Source organism: Aedes aegypti, chromosome 2, assembly GCF_002204515.2.
Source record: "Aedes aegypti strain LVP_AGWG chromosome 2, AaegL5.0 Primary Assembly, whole genome shotgun sequence".
Lineage (NCBI taxonomy): Eukaryota > Metazoa > Arthropoda > Insecta > Diptera > Culicidae > Aedes > Aedes aegypti.
This window is the reverse complement of record NC_035108.1, coordinates 44251806-44269406: the sequence shown is the minus strand read 5'-3', so window position 1 is coordinate 44269406 and position 17601 is coordinate 44251806. Positions and strand designations below refer to the sequence as shown.

General features: G+C 36.7%; 1 protein-coding gene across 20 annotated transcripts in view; it reads left to right on the top strand.

The window, feature by feature from the left end:
* LOC5577073 (supervillin) overlaps positions 1 to 17601 on the top strand; it is a 953578-nt gene that overhangs the window by 883436 nt on the left and 52541 nt on the right. For all 20 annotated transcript variants that reach the window (XM_021840691.1, XM_021840690.1, XM_021840689.1 and 17 more), the window contains one exon: positions 12579 to 13035. In XM_021840691.1, the coding sequence (XP_021696383.1) occupies positions 12579 to 13035 (457 nt within the window). The remainder of the gene's footprint in view (positions 1 to 12578; positions 13036 to 17601) is intronic.

Sequence of the window (17601 nt, the reverse complement as noted above, 5' to 3'; positions counted from 1 at the left end):
TTCTGTTTGATCTTTCGACCTTGACACTTGCTTTTGCCGGAGCGAGCGACGAGGGCAGGATCAAACATGTCGCGCGTCGGTCTAGTAAGTGAAAAAGTGGCGTGATCGGGGAGTTCGGTTGGAGTAAGTTAAAAAGTGCCGCGATCGGTTAGTTCTGTTTGATCTTTCGACGACCTTGACGCTTGCTCCTGGGCAGTGCGTCAAGAAAGCCCGAGCTGTCGTCCGTGTTTTTTTTTTCGGGTCGCGCGCCTATTTTTTTTTTTTTCTGAGTGCTAGCCGAGCAAACGAGTGAAGCTGAAAGTGGATTGTGGCTGCTCAGTCAAGGATAACGGATCAATTGGTGAGCTCGTTTCATGCTACTATTTCTAATCTATAAAATATGTATGACTGCACATTTAATCGTTACAATGGTGGGATGTAAATATGATGTTTCAACAAACTATGGATGGTTCGTCACTGTGAGTGTCGACACAAACTCTGATTCATGATTTATTTATGTTTAACATTTTTTTTTTTTCAGAACACCCCTTATATACCTTTATTTTTGTAATTAAAAAAACTTTGAATGGTTCGACACTACAAGTGTAGACTTGCGAAAGGTTCACTTTATTCAACAAACTTTGGATGGTTCGCCACTGTAAGTGTCGGCATAAGAATAAGAGTATTCTATGATGTCCCAACCAATTGAGTCTTTTGTTTCTTTTCAAATGAGTAAAATATAATAACACATGCTTTCGTACTGACAGCTGTAGGAATGTTACATTTAGGTATTTGTTCAACAAACTTTGAATGGTTCGTCACCTCAAGTGTCGGCATAATTTTCCTCTACATAGAAATTATATGAACAACTATATTTACGTATAAGCATGTATATATCTCACAAATCATTGTTTATCATGGTCTAATCGCTTATCAAAGTGAATCCTTTGACCCAACGATCCTCCCCACTAACAAACATCCCTCCCAGTAACCTTTGTGGAGATGCAGAGGCAAACACGGTCTCCAAATAGCAAAGGTTACACACTAACATTCCTTCCCCCAATCCCACCTGACTGCAAGGACGTGGCCGGCGCCGTTATTGACCTTGTATAAATAGAGGCACTGAATTATGCACACTGAAGAAGATTATGGCCAATCCCAGCTGAACTTCTAGTTGATTCTTTGTGCATTTTCACTGACTTCGGTCAATCACGGAATAGCAACCATTGATATGTGTAGTCAGTCTAAGCTAAGCTAAGCTAAGCTAAGAGACCTGTCTGTTTTAATACAAGAAGATAAAAGAAAGGGAAAATTTCCGATTAGAATTATAGCAGGAATCACTTTAGTGAATGCCTTCAAGATATATTCCTTTATAAAAAGCTGTTCTATATGGAAATATTAGTAACTAGCTTATCCAACAAACTCGTGAAAGAACAGCCTATTTAAAAAAGAATGGCAAATTTTTGGTGAAATGTTTGCAGCTATGACGTGAATGATCACTGTAACAACGTGATGCTATGACATAACCTATAAGAAAGAAAAATATTTGTTCAAAAACAAAATTGAAATATGAACACCACCAACAAGTCCAAATACCGGTGATTACGCATCTGTTAAGCAACACCATATTGAGGGTTATGGATTCGAATTCCTTTCAGTCAATAAAAGGCTTATTTTATTAAAGGCCATTCACAAATTTCGTAACGCTGAAGGGAGCAAAAAATTTTGTGGGTGGTTGTCCTCAAAATGTTACAGCCCATTCACAATATGTAGAATTTCCATACAAAAAAAGTACGAGGGGGTGGGTAGGTTTTAAAAATGGCAATTTTTGGCGAAATGAAATTTGTGAATGAACCCTTGAATTGCGAAGGTGCCCACTGAGCTGATAAACAGGCACTGTCTCAGAAAGAATGAGAAGAATATAGTTGCCATCAAGATATTTCGAAAGAATAGCTGGCATATAAAAGAAGGGAAAATATATGATGAACATGTTACCGACGAATTTTACGTACCATTAATTACCAGCCTTCATTAGAGACGCATTTTTGCACGCAAAACAAGATACTGTACTGTATCTCATACTATTCGGGGTAATGGCTCATTCGGGGTAGTGGCGTTCGGGGTAATGACCTATTCGGGGTAATGGCTTTCGGGGTAGTGGCCCATTCGGGGTAGTGGCGTTCGGGGTAGTGGCGTTCGGGGTAGTGGCGTTCGGGGTAATGGCGTTCGGGGTAATGGGATGGAGCCATCGCAAATAATACGTTTAAATTAATGGCGAAATAAAGACCTGTTCTTTGCAGTTGCTCAGAATTTTATGGTTCTTCAAGTAATTGATCAAAATTTAGAATGCCGTGAGAAGTGTTCTGCGATATGTCAAACTTGGGTACCTTTTGTAGTACCAAGGAATCAATCGTACTACTAGATGTGGTACCAGATTATTCTGAGCCCAACTACTATATCTTTATTTCTCAACTAATTCAGTGGTCTGGAATTTTTCGGGAAAACGACTGGAAGGTCAGGGAAAGTCAGGGAATTTCATTTTCAAAATTGAGTCGACACCCTGATAAAGTTTTCATGGATGTAACAGTCACAATTTTGAATATAAAGACTCTAGTTGAATCAAGAATAAACTCCACGAGGACTTTTGCTTAATGCTATAAACTTTGTTGTTCTGAAGCCTAGCGTTTGAAATGAAGCTAACATTTCTTTGGAGAAACAAGAATAAATTACTCACAAAGAAGAGAAATATCCAACAAATTTACTGGTATAAAATACATATAGAGGGTCGATGAAGCCGCATGACTAAGAACAAATATTCACTGCTAGTGCGACAATAGGAGACTATCTACTAATGGAACACCGACCCTGCACGAAATACGAATAATTTAAAAAATAAAATTCAATCAGCAAATTTGCTTTATTTTCACGTTTTTCAGAATTTCTCGGGATCACGGGATTTCCCGGGAAATGGTAATTTTATTTCCCGTTTCCCGGGAAATCAAATCCCGGGAAATTTGAAAACTCTAATTACATTCACTAGCAAAATCAATGAAAATATCGCTTGTGGGTGCTATATTCACGTTCAAACAATTTTCGCATTTTTTTATGGGCCATACTGTATCTTCTTGTACAGAGCCTACTTATTTAAATTCAATTTAACAAATTCAGTTATCTGGATTTTTTCTGGAAAACGACTGGAAGGTCAGGGAAAGTCAGGGAATTTTGTTTTCAAAATTGAGTCGACACCCTGCAACATCTCCTTGCTTCAATCCGTCTAACATCACAAAAAAAGTTAACATTAACAAGGATTTGTTGTAAAACAATGACTTGTTTTTACTGGCTAAATCCTTTTGAATTTCATACTTAATAACATGGTAACGCTTGACAGAAACCTATACTTTAAATGAATTCCCTAAATTTTCCTAGAAGGGTACCTAATAGACTTTATAAAATTATTTAAGCACGAGTTAAGTTTTCATATCTCAATTATGAAATGATATCTGATGAGCGCCATCGAAATATAAAGCTATACTTGTAAACAGTGGAAGCAATGGTTGGAACTATAGGCGAGAAAAAATCTTCAAGATTAAAGTAGTTAAAACATGTGGATAATGATAAACACGAAATTAAACTTCGTAATCAAAAAGTTTGCATGTTATGCAGGAAACACTTCAAATATAAGATTACTATACGTCATGAGACAAATTGGGAAACCGTGATTAATATAATTCAAATTTTTCACCTGTTTTAAACAGTTAGCCTCACTAAGAAAAGAAAGAACAAACAACACACAATCTTGCCCACCCGTTTGGATGCCACCCAAGAGCTAATACGGCTACTGCCGTAGCTCACACACGTCCCGGTATAAATTATGTAATTATCATAATTATTTACGCGGTGCCTTGCATCATACATAATAAGGTGGGATACGTACGGAACGGGAACCTCAAGTTCACCTAGCACCAGACACTACACTAGTAATAGCGGATGGTTTCCCACACATAAAACACTAACCGCGGCCATAAAGTGTCATAAACTACCTCCGTCGTAGGTAAATGCTTTTAGTCGCACCATTGCACACCAAGAATCTAGAAGACACCCATAATTGTCGGCGGTGGAACTATAATAGTAAGCCCGCCGAGACACGGGAAACGTTGACCGGGAAAGTCAGTACCGTAAACCGGAGTTAAATTGATCAACGGGGCTGTTCGATTGCGAAGAATTACAATTCCCATCAAGAAGGCAAAAAGTTTCATTGTCATTACAGATATTATTTTTTTTTTAAAGTTTAGTTCTTCATGAAATTATTCAGAGATTTGAAGGTGTAGTCAACATGGTCATAAAAAAATAATTCTGTAGATTCACTCAGATCAACAGAGGACTTGTTTCCTAAAAACTAGTTTGACAATAACTGAAACTATAAGGGTGAAATTACAAAAAAAAATGTAAAATAGTGATCAATTTGCCTCCGGTTTACGGCACTAATCGGGAGCACCAGAGTCTACGGTACAAGACTACCACGAGTTTACCAGTTGTTTACTACCGCGGTTGAATGGTAGTCTAATAATTACCTTACGCCATCATTGTAATGGATCGCGTCCAACACAATTGAATGCTCATGAATAAATTCCTTTTGCATGCAGATTATACCCTGCATTATGGTATGATTTATGTTGACTGTGAAGACGGAAGTTGAACTTCATCCATATGCAAGGGAGTTGCGTTTACGGTGGAATTAGGCGATTTAATTGGAATTGGGAGACGATTTATGGCGGTCCGAAACCGTTTCGTTGGTATGCTTAGGTTATACTTTAAGCGTGGTCAGGAGCTCCAAAGCAAGACCATTGAAGTCAGCTGAGTTTGGCTGTAGGCGTAATGCTGTAAACTGTCTGGACTCCCTTGGTCGGAATAGTGCTTTGGACAATGAGAAACCGCTACACTGTGGAGATTATTTTAATTTCTTCATTAGTATCATTGTAGCCCAGATGGCCTTAGCTGTAAACGCGCAACTAGTAAGCAATGCCAAGCTGAGGGTTGTGGGTTCGAATCCCACCGGTCTAGGATCCAGTAGGATCAAGTAGGTCTATCAAGGAAATTGAGAATTATTTTGAAGTGCTCATAAAATAAAATCCTGCCGTTTGAATTGTTTTGAGAATTGTTTTAAGCTGAACACCAAAAGTTTATAATGACGAAAAAAGTTGATGTTTTATACGCCTACAAAAGATGATAGCTACTCCTCCACATGCTCCATCCAGTCGATCATTCGATAAACAAATAAGTTTGGATTTCTTTTTTTTTTCTAAACAAAAAAGTTTGGATCCAGGTTTGAAATAGTTTTCATTAGTAAATGCTACAAGTCTTGCTCTTAGAAGAACTAAACAGCTCGTCCTCTGAATAATGACAAAGAACAAGCATTCCAATTTCCCAGTTGAGATCCGACCTCAGATAGAAGAAGACAATCCACCCACCGAATATTATGGAATCCCCAGCCTCTGGATCATGTTTCGGAAGCAAAACTGCTACAATCCCAATCCCGGTTTAGTGGGAAAAGTTGTTGGGGCATTAACAATGTAATCACGTTTCGCTACCGTAATTTGAAACCGATCACGTTTTGATGCCTACTCAAAAGAACCATTATAACCTTCTTCGCATCGCGTTGGTGTGATCGGTGTCCCTTTTGGACTGTCTATCAAACTGCAACCTCAAGAGAGGTACCTACTGCTGATGAACCACTTTCCGTTTTCACTTTCATTCTTTCACTTTGGCCATTAAGTTTACTATACGATGCGTTGTCGTGTTTGGTCGTCGTTGTATCGTAGTAATAACCTGTCGCCCAACTGGCTGCCATTCAGTGTCCCATCGTCCGTGTGTGGTTTATCCCCATGGCACATAGAGTGAGGTGGGGCAAAAGTTCGACCCTATTGGAATAGACGAATTCCATGTCAAATCAGTCAGTCACAGAACTCAACCATCTTCGATTTGCAGTAAACTTTGCACCTGTTTTTGGTATGATACAATAAGTGTTTTCCATAGAAAAATCGATCATTTTGACTCGAGAATAACTTATGAAAATGGCCTAGAAAAGTTTGCATGTAACTTAAAAAAATTCAAACTCCGAAACTGTTGATCTTAGAGAAAAATAATTCAAACGTATTAGTTTTGAAAAAAAATCAAAATTTTGAAAACCGGTCAAAAGTTGTTCTTAGAAAAACATTTTTATTAAGAAAAAGAAAATTTTACAATATTAAAAATAAGGTTTTTGTGTAATTCAGAATTCAAGTTTATTTTTTTTATTTTTTTATGAAAACATCTATATAAATAAAAATGGAATGGTGTTTGTATGTCACGAAATGGCTTACGAACGGGTCAACGGATTTGAATGATTCTTTCTTCATTTTGTTTGTCAAGGGGTCCGACGTGTTTGTGTGCATAAAAATCCCAGGATATTCATCGGCAAAGTAGAAAAAACGAGAGTGCACGGAACTGTCATTTTGTATGGAACGATCCATAGTTTTTTTCAACAGACTACTTGATGGCAAGACGAAGTTTGCCGGGACCACTAGTATAAAATATTTTTTCAGTGTATATTTTTTTCCTATACTTCAAACTATTCACAACAATTTCTTCATAGAACATTTTTCTCCAAAATGAACAGTTTCGGAGTTCATTTTTTTTTTCAAATACGTTGCATGCAAAAATTTATAGTCCATTTTCAAAAGTTATTCTTGAGTCAAAATGATCAATTCTCAAAAAAGCTTGAATATCCTTGAAATTTGGTTCTAAAAATTCGTATTTTCAGAATAATCCAGATTCATCAAATAATCCATATATTAACTAAAACTCATATAATGTCAGACAAAATTATTTAAAAAAAAGACAAAATTACTAAGGGCATTTCTATATATATGTAACGAAAATTTTTGGTGAAAAATAAACCTTAATTCTTAGCAGACCTTTTCAAAGAATTTCAACTTGACTAAGTTTTCTTCTGATGGAAGGTAGAAATTTAACCTTTCTCAAGTAATTTCGCATGAATAAACTTATTGCCTAAAATATAAACAAAATTTTCCAATAAAACAAATTTTGTTTTAAATACTTAAGAAACTCCAAAAACTCCAATTTCCAAAAAAAATTGTACCAAACTTTCAAACCGTCCTTCGATATTCCTTAAAATTTTTAAGTATAATCTAATTCCTCAAAGACTATCAATGGTACGATTTTGTTACAAATCTCTTGGAAATTAGTTAAATAATGTTGTGGAATTGGTTCATACTTTCAACGTAAATTCCTTCTGGAGGACAGCCATAGCTTCTACGTCTACTTTTTATCCGCAAATTGATTCTGTCAAAAAATAAACATTACTTAACCTTTCAAAAGCAAAAATTTTTTCCTCGAAATTCCTCTAAAAATATTGATTCTATTAAATCTTACACAGAGATATTTCGCTAAAGGTTCTGCTAGAAATTTCTCTGTGGTTAACTTTAAATAGTTTTCTCAATAATTTTATTACAAATTCTTTCACGTATTTCATCAAAAGTCCTTGGGAAACATTTTTAAAACAGAAATTGAGTCAGAAATTCTTCCATGATTATTTTTTTCAAATTCTGATTCAAAAGAATTATCTACAAAAGAGTTTTTGAAACGTCTCTTGCCTTCCAAACTTCAAAGGAAATTACTTGGAAATCTCAGGAATATTTTGCTTCCAAAATTAGCATAGCACTGAAGGATATTTATTTAACAAATAGTTTTGTCAGTTATTGTAAGAATCCATATTCTGAGATTCAATACTTGTGCAAATCCAGGGCCGAATTCCTAGAAACTTTCTGGAAGATTTCAAGAATAATATCTTAAGGAGAATTTGATAAAACTTCTTGGGATTTTTGTTTTGTTTTGATTCTTTAGAGAGGCTCTAATGATCCTTCACCTATTACTTTTTTTTCGTTGTTGCCGATCTTTCCAAAAAATCAATCTCACAGAGGTACATTCAAAGTTAATCATAAGAGTTTTCAAAATTCCAGAGTTTTCTTACGTATAGCTCCTTATTTCTGAAAGTCCATAAGGTATTCCAAATTTTCAAAGTAATACAAAAAAAATTTTCCAAGATTTCAATTTACTGAGATCTTGCTAAAAAATCGACCTAGATTCAGATTCAGCAAATTATTTACCGAGATATCATCTGTTGGATTCTCGAGGAAACCGTTAAGTTTACCGATTTTGATTTCCGAATTTAAGTATGTGGAGTAATTTGTTATGAAATCCATAAAATAACTATTAATGTTTTTTGGAGTAGTTTGTGAACCCCAAATGAAGAATGGATAGATATCTAGGTATTTTTTTTATGATAAAAATCCGGGATTAACCTTCGGGAAAAAATATGAAGTAAGTGATTTCTATTATCTGTAAGAATATCGGATTAAATGTTTGAAGATTATTTTTAGGGCAGCTTAAGTTTTTTTTTTAAATTTCTTTTGAGGAAATTTCAAAATATTAATTTCGAGATAGTTTTGAAGGAATGAAATACATTAAATTGATTTTAAGATAAATTTGAAGAAACATGATTTTTATGATAAAGGCAGATAAATCTGCGGAGACCTTCTCTGAGAAATCTCTAAGAACATTTTGCCAATTGAATTCTCTTAATTTGCTTATGACAGTCTTGTAGAATATTAGGAGGAAATCTTAAAATAACATCTGGAAGAATAATTCAATTTTTTTATAGGAAGTCCTGGAGAACTATTGTTGCGAAATTTTCAAGTAATCCTTGAAGAAACTTTGAGAGAACTTTGAAAGATTTCATGAATGAATATTAAAAGAAACTTAAAGAAAAACTTCAAAGACAAAGTTGGACAAACTATTGGTGAATTCTCTGAAGAATTTGTGGAAAGAATCTTGTTCTTGAAGTTATTTGATAAGACTCTTAGAATTTCTTGCAGAAAATCGTAGTAACTCCATAGAATCCTTAACTGGGATTTCTAATTAATGAGTACATAGATGAACCTTCCTTGAGGAATGTTTAAACGAACATCAAAAGCATTTTCTAGCAAAATTCCTCTCTGGCAAGATTTGATAGAGATTCTTCGAGCAATTCGATAGATTTTCTCCGAGAAAGCCTACAGAAACTGAATAATAACATTCAATCCTGGGAATGATTGTCCGTTAGCATACCAGGAGGAACTCAGTGAAAACTGGTAAAAGAGTTCTTGGAGAAAGCACTGAAAAGTACGGAAATAATTCATAGCAAAACCCCATGAAAATTCTCAGATATTCCTCGTGAGTTCTTTGGACGAATTTTTGAAGGATTTCTTTACTAGATTAAATTGGATATTTTGCGTAGTGAAAATTGTAATTTACAAGCATTATTAATGTGCAGCGTCATGAGACAATATCACAAACAAATAAAATCAATATAAATCGATGCACACTACGCAATTTGTGGAAATCGTGATTATTGCGACTGACATCCCTTCTGTAAAACAAGATTTTTCTAGACCCACTCCAGAAAAAAAAATCCTGGCTACTCCAATGCCTACAGGTGAGGCAAGAGTACGAAACTATTGTGGGACAAAAGTTCACTGACTGAAAAAACAAAATATCAATACTTTTGTGACACGAATAACTTTAACACTTCAGTCGTCGCGCTGTTGTATTTTGTACAACACTGGTCAAAACACCTCGCTTTTCGTTCACAACAGCAGCGTGTTGGTTCTGACAGTGGCAAACCGCGCGACGACTGGAAGGCTAACTAGTTAAAAAGTGATTTTCGCATAAAATACACACCAAATAAATTGTTATATTAATAAAATAGCAAGTTTTTTATCAAGCTATGGTGAAATGTGAAGTTTTAATGATATTTTTAGAAAACTTATAAACTTTAAAGTGAGCTTGTGCCCTGTTGATTTGCAATGAAAGTTCGACCAAAAATTACAATGTCCACGTTTCAAAACGTAACTTTTCCAAATCTCAATCGATTTGTCTAATATTCGAAGTGATTAATATTCTAACCATACCATGACAATCAAAACATTTTTTTTAATCAAGCTAGAAATCTTTAAAAAAAAAGTCCATCTCGAACTTTTGCCCCACCTTACTCTAACATACAGAAGAACGTGTCGCAAATGGCAATGAAATCAAACGACCGACGATGGCAATGAATATGACCAGGCAAAAGGTGTGTGTCCGCTGCTGTTGGGAAATTGCACTGTTGCCCATAACAGAGTGCGTTTCTTTTTCATTACCGGGTCGATTTAATGCGCCAAGTGGATGGTTGGACCTGTACCTGCTGACTGGTATGCCCTGTGATGGCCGCATCAATATTACGACTAACGACTGGGCAAGCGACAATGTGTGGTTTCACTTTCATCTCTACCAGGTTGGTGAAGCAGAATCCGGGATGGGTTAGTTCATCCGATGGCTACCGATTGCGGTGATAGAAATTTGTTGCGATGATGTTAGTTGCGTACTACGTGAGAGAGACGGTTAATGATGTAATTACTAGGCATAACATTGAGAACTAGCTTTGATGGGAACGAAAGAGACGACACAACTATCGTAGAACTTTGTGATTGATGAACTATTGAGAAATTGTAAAGATCTTCCATCAATTTCAAATACAATCTTTATGAAAGGCTATCTCTTGCAGTTTAAAACAATATTAGTACCAGGAATATACCCAGGTATTCAAACAATGACTTCGTTAGAATTTCTTCTGGAGATGCTTCAGGATTACCTTGAACTTTACTCACGGTAATAACTATAGTAATTATCTCTGAATTGACCATCAAGAACTCATTAAATGATTTCTTTAAAAATAACTTACATATTTTTTATTAGAGATCTCAAGAAAGCTCATCAAATAATAATTCCTTTTTTTTTAGAAATATAATGGAAACATCTTGGAGAAAATTATTAACAACTAATATACGGATTCATGGGAAGTAATTTTCTTGATATCCTTGGCAGATTTCACCCAGGATATCTGCTTAACCTCTCAGTCTCTAGAAGTCTTTACTACATTGTTGTCAAACTCTCACTGAAATCCTTGTTGGTTTCCAGATAGGACATTCGGTTACGATTCTTTTTCTAGATCTTTTTAAGAACATTGGGCGTATTTCTGAGCGAATTTCTAAAGAGATTTTGATATATTTCTAGAAAAAAGGACTAAACAAATAACTTGTAGTGTCATGATGGAGTCCTCGGAGAAGCGGTTATGTAGGACATTTTCAGAACAACAAATTTGAGAAAAATGGACTACGTTGTTTCCATTTCACGCTTTTCAAACGTCCGCTACATCATATTTGTATCTTTTCTTTTCCAGACTTTTCCCAAAAAAGTGCAAGCTAATATAAAGACAAATTTACTCTACCTTCTCACTTAAATTTCGCCACACTCCAAATCCGGACTGGACATTGCAAACAACATTCATTGTAAATTTGGATGTTCTTCGTCCCACCATCTTTCTTTCCTGCACAAGTCCACACACAGAAGATACAATTCGTTGAACTCTTGGGAGTGGGTCACAACCGGAACGTGAAACGACCAATTCGAGCGTGTTGACAATTGACGTGATTTGAATTTCAATTACCGGGCCAGGGATGGGTGTCTTGCGTGGTTTAATTTCTGAATAAGTGTAAATCAACATCACCGGGAACTCTCAATTGGAAATCAGTGTATGGTTTTCACTTTGTGTCGCATTGGGCATCGTGGTTTAATTATTTTTTGGAGCTAATGAAACCTGGATAAGTATCGAACGACATATGAATACGTTATTGCAGGTCGATTCGTCAGGATCATTTAATTAAAACTTTATGTTCTCATCCGTCGTTATGGACACCATTGGGTGCAATCGTAATGTGGGCGCTTCTCTTTAGGGTAGACATAAAAGACAATCATTTTTAACGTTACAATCATATTTTCTGTGATATTTTTCAAATCATTTCAAAAGGTTTTAAAGCTTTGGAATAAAACATATAATTTTGAATGCGGTTTATATGGAAAGCAGTATGGAGAAATTTTGAAAAATCTTCCATACGCGTTAGTACTGTAATGTAAGTACAGAATTTTTATTCCCATAGTGAAAACTCATTCTTCAAACCTTAATGAAGGATGTTGCTGACGAATAAATCTCTTTTGAGCTAATTTTATTTGGGATTTTTGTAGATATTTGCGGGGCTATAATCCCATATGAAGCTAGCAAACGAGCTCATGAATATCTCTTCTCCTTTCCGTCGGATCGAATAGCTCTCTGCAGCAAATTCCTTCATTATGGTTTGAAGGTTGAGTTTTCACTATAGGATAATAAGTTTGTACATACATTACAGTACTAACATGTTTGTACTCGTACTAATTTCCATATAAACCTACATTGTCTTCACAGAATTTCACGGTACACTATTTTTATGGTATGGATTATAAGAAAGATATGGGAGATTGGACTTTAAAACTTTTGATCCGCCCTACTGTATCTCTTTTTATATGATTCCTCCCGAAAATGTGCCTCCGCGAAAATGAAAGAATCGATTTCCCCCGCACCCAAAACCAGTCAGTAACACATCGTTAAACTAATTTCCCCTTTCTGTTTGCCTCTTCCGTTCTATTTCCAGCTACAAGCAGCAACTGGTGAAGAGCAAGAGCCAATCGGAGCTCACCACCTTCATTCCGGCGTCGGCCATCATCTATCACAACACGGCGAAACCATTCAGCGGAGTCGGCCCGGTTGGCGTCGGCGTCGGCGGAAATGATCCTCTGAGCTACGGTGGTTCCAAGGACCAAAGGGCCGGTTTCCTGAATCAATCCACGACCACCACCGCCATCGGAGGAGGGGAAGGCGGCGCAAATCTGTCGAATCAGCAACAGCAGCACTACCCGGTGCCTCCCGGTTTCATCGGATTGCGGCGCTGCCTGACGGAAGAGATGCGCCCGGATCAGGACTCGATGGTGAAGAGCGTCTCGATCGCCGAACGGTTGGCGGCACTGCAGAAAAGCGGCGAAGATGACTGGCGCAAGCGAATTGCCAAGAAGGATGTCACCGACGATGTCCGGCGGGAGAACTTAGTCAATGTGAGTACCTGTACTTGTTCAGACATCATAAACCGTTATTGGGGTTCGATTTTGGTTGCGGATTTGAGTTGACCAGATGGCGATGGTGCTGGCAGGTCTCGTCACGGATTAATTTTTTGCCATAAATCTTTCGTCACGCGAGAGATGAGTGAACGTGAATACTAGTTCTCAAAAGCGCGAACGATAAATTGAACGCCAATCGACCATGCTTCGATGTCGGTTAGTCAAACCGCGGGAAAGGGAACGATTGCCAACCTGCCGAGAGGATGGCAAGAGATAGGTAGAGTTAGAAACCGTTTAGACTCTTCCGGTAGGACTTAATCATTTTATGTGATGTATTGAAAGCCAAACCTGAATCGAGAGTCTGACACATAATTGGCCACCTCCAGGGCTACCTCGTTGATTCTGTTCATGTTAAGCGAGGTTTCTCCACCTTTTTGTGCACAGAACAAGAGCGCTATTAGGCGAGATGTTTGATTTCATTGCATTGCATTATTGCAATTAATTTTTCATAAATATAAATGTTTTCCCATGCAAATAGTGCTTTGTTTTTATAATACTTCTAGGAACTACTGAAATCTATTGAAAAATTCTCCAGGAATTACGGGAAATAATTGTGCTGCTTTTCTCCGAGTGTCGTTGCCCCAATCGCCAGTTCTGCGAATACCCTGTTTCTACGTTTAATACATTTTCCCAAAAAGTACTTGGCATTCATAACTTTCATAAATTCATCGATTTCAGGGTGGTGAATGAACCGGACATCTGATACCGTGGTGAATCAAAATCCGGACGGTACCAATATCCGGACACTCTGATTGTATTTATCAAATTAAATATGAAATCAAACAATAAATGTAGGCTTGTAATTTACATTCATAGCTTTCAATATTGCTCTTCATTTTAATTCATTGTTCCATCTAGTAATCCTTTGCAATTAAATATAAAAAATAAAAACAAATAAGCAGCACCAGTTGAACGTCGTTTCTCCAGAGCATCGAATCCAATAGTGAAGAGTTTTCGACAAGAACGTCAGCTACTCTCGACTGACGTTGAAGCTAATTAATCATACAATTTTAATATTGTCCGTGTCTGAAAAGTGTTCTGAATGATAGTTTTAATGTGTAGTGCACGAAAGAGTGGGAACATTTGTGCAAAAAAGCATTTGTGATGTGAAAATAGGCTGCCTCGAATGCTGTCCGGATTTATAGGCCAGTGATCATAAACCCGGACGTTTCGTAAAAACCTTATATTTATCGAGCTTTTGGAAAACATTTTATTGTGACTTGAAACAAACCTGTATAATTGCAGAACAAAAAGTGTAACTAATTACCAGACAAAAGATTTACGCAGGAAAAGTATAAATATTCAGGATCATTTCAGTGAACCCAAAATGCAGGCTGTTGGCATGGAGTGCAGGTAAAAGAATAGTAATTTTATTAAACGTTTTGGCCTTCCATGTATGTTTAAGCATACGAATACATAAAATTCTATTATATTGAAGATTGTAGGTTTAAGTTATGTGTCTTTTATTAGTTTTTCATATGTATTGTCTACCCAAACGCTTCTGTCCGGATTTCGATTCAAAAGCGTCCGGCATTTCGGTGCATGTGTCCGGATTTAAGAACACGACATGCTTCATTAATTTAACGTTTTTCGTGTTTAACTTGCATTTTTAATTATATTTTTTGTCCATGATTCAAAGTTTAGACGTGTATCTATGTGAATAATAATAACACTTATACTAGATCTGGCAGAAACATATTTAAAGTAGCGTTTGAACTTTTGGTGTTGCTTAAGTGTCCGGGTAATGATGCATCACGGTATGCAACCTTCTTAATTTGATTTGCGGTTCTTTAGATTTTTTTCGTCCACGGCATCTTTGGTTATATCTATTTAGTCAAGAATTACCAAATATATCTTTCATTTAATTGTTTATCGTTTATTCTATTTAGTCACTTGAGTAGTGTGGAGATGCAGAGGCAAACACGGTCTCCAAATAGCAAAGGTTACACACTAACATTCCTTCCCCCAATCCCACCTGACTGCAAGGACGTGGCCGGCGCCGTTATTGACCTTGTATAAATAGAGGCACTGAATTATGCACACTGAAGAAGATTATGGCCAATCCCAGCTGAACTTCTAGTTGATTCTTTGTGCATTTTCACTGACTTCGGTCAATCACGGAATAGCAACCATTGATATGTGTAGTCAGTCTAAGCTAAGCTAAGCTATTCTATTTAGTCACTTGAGTAGTGTGTGGTCTTTCGATTTCGTTGCATACTTCTGTGGGGTGAGCGAGGAAATCAAGGCCAATCGTGTTCGGTTCGCGTTGTGCGAAATTATATTCGTGTTCAGTCGAGAATGTATCGCCCAACTGGTGAGCTCGTTTCATACTTATGGTAACACTTTTTTCATCTTGGCATTGTTACGTTTATGTAAGTTACAAACAAATAATGGATGGCTCGTCACTACAAGTGTCAACATAAACCCTTGTTCCTGTTTCATATAATTGAATATACACCTCTCATTTTTCGTCATTACTTAAAAAAAACCTTTGAATAGTTTGACATAATGAATGTCGACGTACTTTTTCAATCTTTTAGCAATATCTAGCATTTCCACAGCGAGTTAAAAAATCAGAACCAGTTTTAAGTAAGAATCGTATGGATCGCATTACCGATCAAAGTTGACTCCCAGATCTTTTTCCTCACGCACTAATTAACACCCTTCCTCTGGTGGTTGTGGAGATGCAGAGGTATTCTCGGTCTCTGTAAGCAACAATCATTCCACACTAACAGTTCTTCCCCATCCCAACTGACTGTGAGGACTTGGCTGTCGCCGTTATTGATCAATAATATGAGAGGCGATAAAATGAGCACTTTGAGAGCAAGCGGAAAGTTCCATCTCTTATACCTTTCGATCGAAGTGAAATTCTTATCAGTTCCGATCAATCACGGAGTAGCATCCTTTGACATATCTGTAGGGTCAAATGGTCCGAAATGCCACTTTAAGGATTTGTGTCGTTTTCTTGTAATAAAATCCGCATTTGATGGCCATTCGAAGTCTTAACAGTAACTTTACAATATTTACTAGCTACAACAATGAAAATATTTCCCAAATTTTAGTTTCTTTTGCGGATTTACATCGTGTCGAAAAGATGATGGTTGAAAAATGGGGGTGGTTCAAAGTGACCAAATGGGTGGGGTAGAATGCCATTTAGTATGGAGATAAAAGGGTCAGCAGCTTTCTTCCCCATAAGTTTGCTATGTGGCATGGAAACGCTTATTCGTTAATAAAATCATCGGAAAACCTTAATGTTTCGGCAAATAAGTGAAAAAATGTGGAATTTCACCGGGACATCAAAGGAAAATCTATGAGTGTATGTCGAAGGGTTGTAGCAGCCATTCTTGGGTAAACATATTTGAACATCATTTGGAAAATTATACAAACTGAAACGTTCTAGTAATAATCCAATGAGTTGGGCCATTTTGCCCCATTAGTGCGTATTGGGCCATCTTCCCCTACATGTCTATGCTACACTTTGCTATGTTTTATCGTTCATTCTAGTTTGTTACCATGTCACTGAAGACTAGTCTGGTACACTTCTGAACTACATCACTTTTTAGGGAAAAGTTCATTCGGGTAACTGGCGTTCGACGAAATGACATTTGGGGAAGATCCATTTGGAGAAACATTTTCAAAAATCATTCTACTTCATGTTTTCTTAATATTGGTCAGGATTTTTTTTGCAAAAGCGACTCTTCCGTGATTGTTCCACAAGCTCTTCACATTCCTCGAAGAAAAGCTTCAGGATTTTTTCTTTTGATTTCTCCAAATAATTTCTTCTGAATGAACACTTCCAGACATCTATCTCAAGAATTCGACCAAAAATTCCTCCACATGAGATGCTTAGAGAAAATTTTCCTTTTACTAGTTGTAGTTATTTCTGGTAGACTCCCGAAAAACCTTCAAGGACACTTTTGCGATTATTCCACAGATTTTCCAGGGCATCCCTCGAGGAACAGCTTCAGGAAATCTTCTCTCGAAATTTCTTTTGAAACACTTTTACGGACTAGATTTTTTTTAATAGCCCACCAATTCTCTCAACTATTCGACCATAAATTCCTCCAAACATTTTTCATGAGATGCTTAGACAAACTTTTCTAGATTTTGCCCACATAAATACAACACAACTAACTCCACTGATGTCCACAGGGGCTACTCAAATTTTCCCAGATGCTATCCTAGAATTTCCTCCGGAGATTCTTCCCCCGATTTATCCAGTATTTGCTCTAACAGACCTCCCAAATATTCCAGCAAGAATTAATGCTTTAAAAATATATACGGGATTTTTACCAGGAAATCCTTCATGAAGTTAATACACCAATTTGTTTAGTTATTCTTCCAGATATTTTCATATTCAAACTGTTTTTGTCAGGAATTTCTCCAAAAATTTTTCCAGGGGCTATTCATGAAATTTGTTTAGATTTCTTCCAGATATCAATCAATTTGACCAAAGATTCCTAATTATGATGCTTCAGAAATATTTGAAAAAAAAATCCTCGA